The sequence below is a fragment of the Gymnodraco acuticeps genome, unplaced genomic scaffold, assembly GCF_902827175.1.
Source record: "Gymnodraco acuticeps unplaced genomic scaffold, fGymAcu1.1, whole genome shotgun sequence".
In the NCBI taxonomy this organism is placed as follows: domain Eukaryota; kingdom Metazoa; phylum Chordata; class Actinopteri; order Perciformes; family Bathydraconidae; genus Gymnodraco; species Gymnodraco acuticeps.
In genome coordinates, this window is record NW_022991603.1 from 119851 (window position 1) to 129358 (window position 9508).

General features: G+C 39.2%; 1 protein-coding gene across 1 annotated transcript; it reads right to left on the reverse strand.

Moving 5' to 3' along the window:
• Positions 1 to 3152: 3152 nt before the first annotated feature.
• On the reverse strand, positions 3153 to 9502 carry LOC117533973. Its single transcript, XM_034198002.1, has 2 exons — positions 8800 to 9502; positions 3153 to 7188 (listed from the first exon to the last, which is right to left on the reverse strand). The coding sequence occupies exons 1-2, from the start codon at positions 9475 to 9477 to the stop codon at positions 7021 to 7023; spliced, it is 846 nt and encodes a 281-aa protein (XP_034053893.1). The 5' UTR covers positions 9478 to 9502; the 3' UTR covers positions 3153 to 7020.
• Positions 9503 to 9508: the final 6 nt, after the last annotated feature.

Here is a 9508-nt window from a genome sequence, read left to right on the forward strand (position 1 = left end):
TATTCACTAGTGAACAAGCTCTCTGTCCTAAACGGCTTGTTGGAGTGTTGGAGCTTGTTTCTCTTTCTACGATGGCTTGGTAAGGTTACCTGAACATCAGGGACAAAAAACACCTGTGCTACATTGTGAACATGTCTGTAAGGTAATACATGTCCCATAGACCCCCCTGATGAAAGGGGGTTCATTAATCTGCCACAACAGTCGGAAAGAAGTTATGAAGATACCAGACAAAATACCACAACAGTAAACAGTAACTAAAAATAAATTATGTAATTGTGCCCCAATCAGTCTATTTTGTCATGGTTATGGGTTTATGTTGATATTTTCCACTTTTATTTTGAAAAGTGTTCACCCCCACGTTATGTCTGTTACTTCCTGTCTTGTCTAGTTTTACTTCCTGTCTTTAGTTTCCCTCCTGTGCCTGATTGGCTGATTGTGTTCACCTGTTGCCTGTGTTTCACCTCCCCTCTCCAGCTGTGTCTTGTCATGTGATTACCCTCCTGTGTATTTATTGCTTTCCCTTGTGTCGATCAATGTGACCTGCATGTTCCTGGCCGTGAGTTTGTTCTTGGTCCTTATTTCACCCGGTTAGTTTTTCTTAGTTTATTATCAGTTTATGAATAAAGCTCGCTTTTTGTTAAAACCTGGATTTGATCTACTATTATATTTTTATTTCTGTTGTACCTATGTTCACTTTGTTTTATGGGGTTTTATATTTTATATAATTGCATCGATTCAGGTGTCTTATCTGTCAGAGAGAAGCCAATATTTATTTTATTTGTATTATCATACATGTTACCTCTTGTCTATTAACCTGATACAATGTTATTTTGCTGCATGTACCTTTTTTTAAAGTTCTTAACAAATAATCTGAGGGGAATTTGTTTATTTTTAACTTGTGATGTGTCATTTTGTAAAGCACTTTGAGCTGCATGTGTTGTATGAAAAGTGCTATATAAATAAAGCTTTATTATTAATATTGAGTACAATTGTATTAAGTTGCTTTTCATAACTATTAACACATGTCCATTTTCTTTAATGAGTAATCCTAATGTCAGCTGGGAAAGAAAGCCAAGTTCAACTCCATACTCACAGCGTTTAATTAAGATAAACCGTGTAGGCCAAAGGGTTTCTGCATGCTGTTTGGCGGCTCTTTGATCCGTCTCTGATATGTGATATCCATGAACAGCACAGTGTGATCATGACAGGCTGAGAGGGGGGAAGCAGATGTACTGTGGAGATGATTCACTCGTCCACGTCTCCTCTCACTTCAGAGAGACTCTAATTGGCCGGGTGTCATCTAAATATGTCTGCAGTCTGCTGACTCTATCTAAAACAATATCCCTTGGCCGCACTTAGTCCCATTGTTCTTTATTTTTTCCGTCTTGGACTAAAAAAAGGCAAGATGTGTCTTTGCATAAACAAGGAGAGCTCGCTCCTTCCTGCCTTCCACCACCGCCATCCAGCCTCACCCTGGAAATATGCCGCTACGCCCTCAGGACAGTCGCAGTGACGTTTCCACTGCCTCCATCTGACGTTCACTTCGGAATCTTCGTATTCATTTACACTATTCCTGGATTTGTCTTCAAAAATAATGATGCAAGATCAACCCTACCATGACTGTATGTCATATCTGAATCTAGGGTACGTAATAATGGGATTATATTTGCACATTGAGTCTCTCTGCCCTCTCCTCCTGCAGTTTACTGTCATGGATTTCTCATATGTCAGTGAGCCTCAGGCTGATCTGCCATTGACCATAGTTATTTCCTCCGTAGTTACTGAGGATTTAAATAAATCTTATTTTAGCATCTCTGGTTTGATGCTTTATTCTAGGACAGATGACCAGAGCAACAACAGTCAGTTTAGAAGTATTCCGAATGCTGTTTACTTCTTTTAATACCAGAAATCCTCTAATCCTGGTCTGCATCATCGTACATGACTGTCATACTGTAGAGATACAATAAATAGGTGTATAAAAGTGCCATAACTTGACATTTAAGTCTGTGAAAAACATAACTGTAATACTATAAGGTTTCATAATAAGTGGGCCTTGATGTTACACTTGGTGTGAAAGAATGGGCCAGTGTCAAACACCAAACCACTACTTCGTTTTCAACTGTTTTGACACAATGGATCCCATGTTGAACAGTGTTTGTGTGACTAAGTGTAAGAAGCTGTGAAGACCATATTGTGACAGTGTGTCCCTTCTTCTCTGCTCCCCCTGGCAGCCTGCGGATCACAGTGAGGTTCGAGGCAGCGTCAGCACCGTCTGACTCCATCAGCAACGGCTCCAAGGATTCAAGAGTCTCTGTTTGACAGGAAATTAGGGGCTCTTCAAGGAGCAGGAAAGGTGCCAATACCCACAAAACACTGGCATGACAAGTCTTACAGTTTGCAGGACAATTGATTTGTTTGTGGGCTGTAAACAGTGTTCAGTTCAAATGTATATTATACTGCCATGACTTGAAGGCCTGGTGCCATCAGGGGTGGAGAAGATATCCTTTACTTTAGAAAAGAACACCATGAGAAACAAAACTCCTCTTTTAAAGACTTTAATTGAGGTAATAGTACTTCTAAAAGTTATTATTTGATTAAATAGTATTACTCGTGTTAAAGCAATAGTAGGATCTACAGTAGAAGCATTTGACCCAAAACTAATGATTATTTTCCAATTGAAATGTGATCAAAATTGCCCAAAGTTACACCTTTGGTCTTCTGGACCTCAGATTATTAAAAAAAAAGAATGCTAAATGATAACATATCTGTCAACCAATTACTCTTATTGTATAATACATGTTTTGTGTTCAATCTACTTTTGTAAATAAACTAATTCTGTGTAAAGTGACATATGTAATGTATTCACATAGAATATGTGAATACATTATTATTGTAATAATAATGTATTATTACATATAATACATGTAAAATAATTTACAATTATTTATGTAAATAATTCACATAATTCACATAGAATATGTGAATATGTGAATACATTACTCAAGTAAATGTACCTCCACCATTGTCACGTAAGCTACCCCACAGTAAGGCAAAGGACATCTACGATCCTCTGTTGGAAAAGTTGCTTTGACGACTTGTTTCTTCCCCATAGCAGTGGCTCTGATCACAGTAATAATGCAGGCTTCCCAGAGTTAATGTGGTAATGATTTATTGATGTTAAATGCTACACATAGCACCATTACATCCACAGTAAGGAGTCCCTGACAGGTTGGAAACGCCTGCTGTTTGAGTGAATATAAAACCGGAGGACTCGGAGAGGGCCACGCATGAGTGTTCAGTCATTTTCTTGCAAGATGTGTTTTTCACTTTTGTGATTGAAGAAATCCTTTATTTCAAAGGAAGAAAATAATACATTTGAAACAAGCAGACAAAGGACACGGGTCAAATCTGCAACACATACACCTTGTCCTGTTAGCTTTTGAAAGTTACTGTGGCTAAACAAAAGACAAAATTAAACTCTCCAACATTATATCCTATTCAACAAGTCTCAGTAGTATGGCACCATTTTCCGGCTGTCAGAGTCCAGTGTTTCGTGATGAGACTATTTACAATAAAAAAAGAAATCAACAAAGAAACGTGTTTTTAAAATAGTGCTTGAAACAAGTGACTTGACGTAAAACTATGTACATACCTGTATTTGTCAAAACTTGTTCGCCTTTTATATACACATATTTTTTTCACATTTGTTAATAAGTCACATCAATCATATTAAATATAGCAAACATTTCCGCGGTAGTAAAAAGAAAGGGAAAGAAACGAGTCAATTGGAATGACACGTAACCACATGTGTATCACATTTCAACATAAAACAATATTAATACCAATAGTAATGACATTATCTGAACGATTAAATGAAAATCTCTTTTCAGCATCTCAAAATATTTCTACTCTGCATCATTTTCCAGTCATTTGCTATGTACAAGAACACATTCAGACTTGTATTTTGCCAGTGGAGGTCTCTTTTAATTCTCACATTTGGTTTTTCAGTGTTTGTCCTTCTGTAACTGCTAGGAGACGCTGTGTAGACCTGGAAATACTGACCTGACATATCGCCAAGCTGTCTAACATTTGAAGGAAAAGTCTCACATTTTGTCAGGTGATTCAAATAAGGGTTTCTTTATTTAAAAGACTTCGTATTGGGTATTTTATTCAGCAAAAAAAGAAGTATAAGCTAATTTACAGACGTCTCTTTCCCAAGTCAATGGGAATACATCTGGGTGAGACTGATATTATTGGTTTATATATCAACTCACAAGAATATTTCCCGAAGATGAAACAAGCAACCGTAAATAAATAAATATTCATCCATTTTCTTTTCATGATTTATCACGTGATCTACAGATACAGTGATATTTAAGTACTTAAATTGTGCTTCCACTGGTAGTAGTATGGTAATAATAATAATAATACATTTATTTTGGGGGGTGCCTTTCATAACACCCAAGGACACCTTACAGGGCATAGGGGCAATATAGGGAACAATTAAAACAGTGGATTTAGTGAAGTATCAGCCGGGGTAAGACAAGACAGACAACAGGAAAGGGACTATAGAAGGACACAAAAGGACACAGGGTACAGTTTATAAAGAAAATGCCAGGTATGCCATGGTATTTGGGAGTATGTTATTTGCCCAGTAACACTCAATATTAACATAGTATATCTATTCTGTTTGTTTTTTGACTTTGACTGCAATATAAAATACAAAATGAATGGAGAGAGGAAATGACTCTGGATTTGGCTTTTATCGCTTGTTACCCTAATGATTAGAATAGTGGCTATAAAGTGTTTGTACTGGGTGGATAATTTAGCGGGGAAAGAATAATTAACAGACGTCTCTTTCCCAGTGTAAGTCAATGGGAAAAATACTATTTGGGCCCAATGACGATGAAGTGTAGGACCACTGTTTGGCCACACATTTGCTTCAATGGCCGGTGCTGTGCGTGGGGGCTTCGGGCAGACAAATATCAATAACTGTTTTCATATCTGCTCACAAGAATCTCTCCCAAAGATGTCAGACTTTTCCTTAAAACTGTCTGGTTGCAATCCCTCAAAAGAGACCACTGCTTAGCTAAGAGGACGACGAAGCATCACATCTTCAAAACAATCAAGAATGCTTACTTGCTGCAGGACATTATTAATAAATACAGAAAACAGACTAAGGAAGTCAGTCGAGCAAAATAAAATAAAGAAAAACTCCAGACGACCAAAACAAATTCAAGTGGAGAGAGATGGAAATGATGCTACTAACAATTATAGAGTGTTTGTGCTTGTGAGGACATTAACCCATCACCTGAAATGTGTCTCAAAATAATAAAAGTAAACGCAGACAGGTCCATGGAGCATCAGGAGCTTCAGAGATAAACACGTTGTTATCCACTAAACATCTGCATTATAAGGTGGGTGCTTGAAATAAAGTGCAGGATATTTCGAGCCATAATGTCCATATTCTAGACTTTTTTTTCAAACAAATATGGATTCATCTTCTTCTTGACGAGTTCAACAAATAAATCACTGAGAGATTACATTCTTGTAGCACGGAGGAAAACTATGAGAGATGCCATGGATTTGCTCTGACAGGGATAAAGGGGGGTTTATAATGCGTTCAGATACAAAGCAAACCAATTGACTGTAAAACTATATTTAAATAAAGGAAATCTGAAAAGCCACAATAATCACTGCATTTGATGTTTTTCAGATACTAATAATACTCTGTACATTCATGAATTGGAGATGGACCACCACCTGTCTGCACTGTGGTTTCTCTGCGCCAATTGATTAATTGGCCTTTAAGATTTCAGAAAATTAACATAATCAGATTCGTACATGACTTCTCCAAATGTAAATTCAATTTAGTTCCATAAAGGTGAAAGAAAACCAGCAAATGCTTATATTTGAGGGGCTGGAACAAGCATGTGTTTAGCTGGTTTTGGTATTTTTGCTGTTAATTGATTTATCCCTTTATCTAAAGAAAAGTGATATTTATTTACTTAAAGGGGACCTATCATGCAAAATGCACTTTAGTACGTCTTTTATACATGAATATGTGTCCCCGGTGTGTCAGGGAACTCACCAAGTGTCAGAAAACACAACCCTCTCTCTTTTCCTCCATACCCAAATCTCTAAAAACGGGGCTGCAACGGATCTGATACAGACTGATCCAGATTTGAAATAGTTCTGACGTCAGAAACGGGGAGCTCCGCCTATATGGGCAACTCTCCACCTATCAGGGGAATGAGAGGTTGCGTGGCATGGTAGCAGCATGGTAGCAGCATGGTAACATGACGCTCGTGCCTTGCCCCCCTCCTTTGCAGGGGGGCGTGGTCAGCTGCAGCTCATTTGCCACAGAATCAGCCCTTGCAGAAACAGGGCTGGAATAGAGCAAATAGAGCGAAATGAGGCATGGCTAAAATGCATGATCTGTTTGGTATTTTGAAAAAAGAACTTCACAGACATGTTTTATATAGGTATGGCCCTACAATATATGTTTCAAATATAGCATGATAGGTCCACTTTAAAAACTTGGCTTCCACTGCTAAACTGGAATATGCCCTTTGTACAGTAACACTCAATATTGACCCAGTATATCTGTTATTTGTGATTTACACATACAATTTCAAACAAAAACCTACATGAAATGACGAATGTGTTTTCAGATTGAAATATAGAATAATGCACATGTTTGCCTCCAACTCTAAATTCCTGTTGCATCCGAGTGCAGATTTGTGAAACTCATCTTTAAAAACTCTCTCCGTTTTACTTCACATAAACTCAACTGAGCACTCTTGACTGCATTATTGTAAACAAAGGACTCGTATGATAATATGACTTGAAATACAACACAATGACCCCCCCCCCCCCCCTCACACAGACACATAACATATTACAAATTAGAAATGAAAGAAAGAAAACAGAATCAAACAGGCCTACGTTTGTTCAGCTCTGTTGGTGGTGTACTCTAGGTGTGTATAAGGCTGGTCCAGTCTGTGTGTTTCTGGCCGTTCACAGAGTGCTGCTCAGCGGGTCAGAGGTAAGCCGGTGGCTGGGGGGGTCGGGGAGGCCGGACAGAGTGTCAGGGGGCATCTGGACAGCAGGGGGCGCCACTCCGTTTCTATTGGGCAGAGCAATGCCTGCTGGGTAAGTGTTGTTCAGGATGCAGCCGTTCTCCATCTGTAGGGAGAGAGAGGAGACATCATGAAACACACAGCTGGAGGAGAGCTCAGATCCTACACTTAATAAGTTGATTTAGTATAGCACCTTTCACAGAAATAGATTTCACAAAGTGCTTCACAAGAAAGAACAACAGTTCAAATGAAGACCACAGAAACATGAATACAATAACAACATGAGGCAGAAGTAGAATAAGTAGAAGTAGCAATGCTAAATTGTTCAAATAAAGTATTGGGATTAAAAAAATACTTAAGTATCAGAATCAAAAGTACTCGTTTAGGATATTCGTCCAATTCAAAATCAATTGTATGACACACTGGATTGTAATTATTGATGCATTCGTGTTTATCATAGCTGGTAAAGGTGGAGCTAATTTGAGCTACTTTGTTTGAACCTATAATCTTATGTCAATTATGTAATTGATTTATATTTGGTAATATTTTGAGTATGTAAAGTATGAGGTGAGTAAGAGCAGAGGTATACATTTGCAAAATACTTAAAGTAGAATTTGTGAGTACATCATTACGTCCCATTAATGAAATGACAACATACAGTTATATGTGGAATAAGTGAAAGCAATGTCAAAACAAAACGTCTAAATTGAGCCTGTATTATGTAGGTTTTACATTAAAATATGTATATTTGTATTGGAAGAATGACAGAAATCAAACGTATCATCAGAAATTGTAAGTGTAGGACTCCTGAGATGTCTTGTGAGATGTTAAATCGGAAGGGTCTGTCAGTGAGGAACATCTCTGAACATGTCACGGCTGTCTGCCCGTTACATTTTGAAGATATCATGTTTGAAATGATGACAGATCTCCCTGCAGGTAGCTCAGCTGGTGATACGAGGCCAACCGTTGAAATACAAAGGTCAGAGAGAAACCATTATGACTCATCCTCTGCGTGTCATGAATATTCACAGCACATTGGACAAGAAGATGTCATTATCTGTCACTTCCTCAGAAACCAGTGCAGATCAAAGGAAATTCTGCATATTGAAGCTTTTACCAAATTCCACTATGTCTTACTCAAAAGTCAAAATAATTGTATGAAAATCAAAGTCAAATTGCAATAAAGTTTAAATGTATATTCATGATCCCCAATTTCTCTCTTTATTGTTTGCAAAACATCAGAAAAAATGACAATTGAATCTCTTGTTTGGTTCGACCAACAGTCCACAACTCAAACAGATTCAATTTAATATATTGTTAAACCTAGAATACTAACAAACTATCACATTTTAGAACATGGAAACACTAAATGTCTTGAGAAATGATACCCGTTCATTTAGTTTGATCAGTTTTCTATTAATAGTTGAAACTCTAGACAAAACTACTGGACTGAGCCCCAGAGGAACAGTAAGAGGGTGGCCAACTAGGAAGGATAATCATAACAATGCATGATCATTTAAAAAACATCTCCTGAACTCTATAGGTCCTTTGACGGTTGGATAATATAATAATCCATGTTTGACTCAGAGTTTCAGCTCAAAAGCATCAAAGGCAACATTTGTACCGTTTACTATTTGATACAGACGCTTCCCAAAACCTACAAAACAAACATCCATGCTCAAACCTAATCACCATGTCAGTGTTTCAGCGTCCTCACCTTGTTGGGGCTGGGGTCATGAGGGATCTCGGGGGTCACCATGTCGTAGGGGTCCAGCTGCCGGCAAGGCTTGCCCACCCCCAGGATCTCCTCCAGGGAGGCGTTGGGGGGCGGGCACTGCGACAGGCTGGAGATGACCTGCGCCAGAGGAACTGGGATCTGCTCTTGCTGCCGCTTGTGGTTCATCCCCTGGAAGGATGGCACTGTGGACTCGGCCCCGTGCTGATGTCCGCTCCTCCCAAACAAACTGCTTCCACTGATAGCGTAATCCACATTGTCCATATCAGGCAAACTATAATCTATGCAGGCATCCAGCGAGGTGTTTGTCGGAGGTTTTTGGCCGTTATCGAGGCAGGAGGTGCTGCCCAGACCCTCGCTGAACCTGTAGTCCTGCCACTGGGATTTTCCAGCCGAGTGGGCCTTGCTGGAGTGGCCACACATGCCGTTAAGATTGGCGGGCTTGGGTTGCACGTGGCACTGCTGATGGTTCTGCACCCTGGGCTGCTGGAGCTGCTGCTGCTGCTGGAGGAAGAGCGGATGCTGATGCAGCTCTCCCTGCAGCTCTGTGGCCTTTCCATTGAAAATAGTCTGTTGGGTTTTATAGTGTTGTATCCCTGCATTGACTAGAATGTCTGTGGCTGTCCATTGTCCATTTCTGATTGGTGGATTTTGCCCCATCAGGTCTCCGTTTACTACCGTGTTGTTAGCC

Excerpts from the sequence above, each read along its gene's own strand:
- LOC117533973 (XM_034198002.1), bottom strand. The coding sequence starts at position 9,477 with ATGGGGCAAAATCCACCAATCAGAAATGGACAATGGACAGCCACAGAC. Across the intron at positions 7,189-8,799 it reads ATGACCCCAGCCCCAACAAG|ATGGAGAACGGCTGCATCCT; the intron begins GTGAGGACGCTG and ends CTCTCCCTACAG.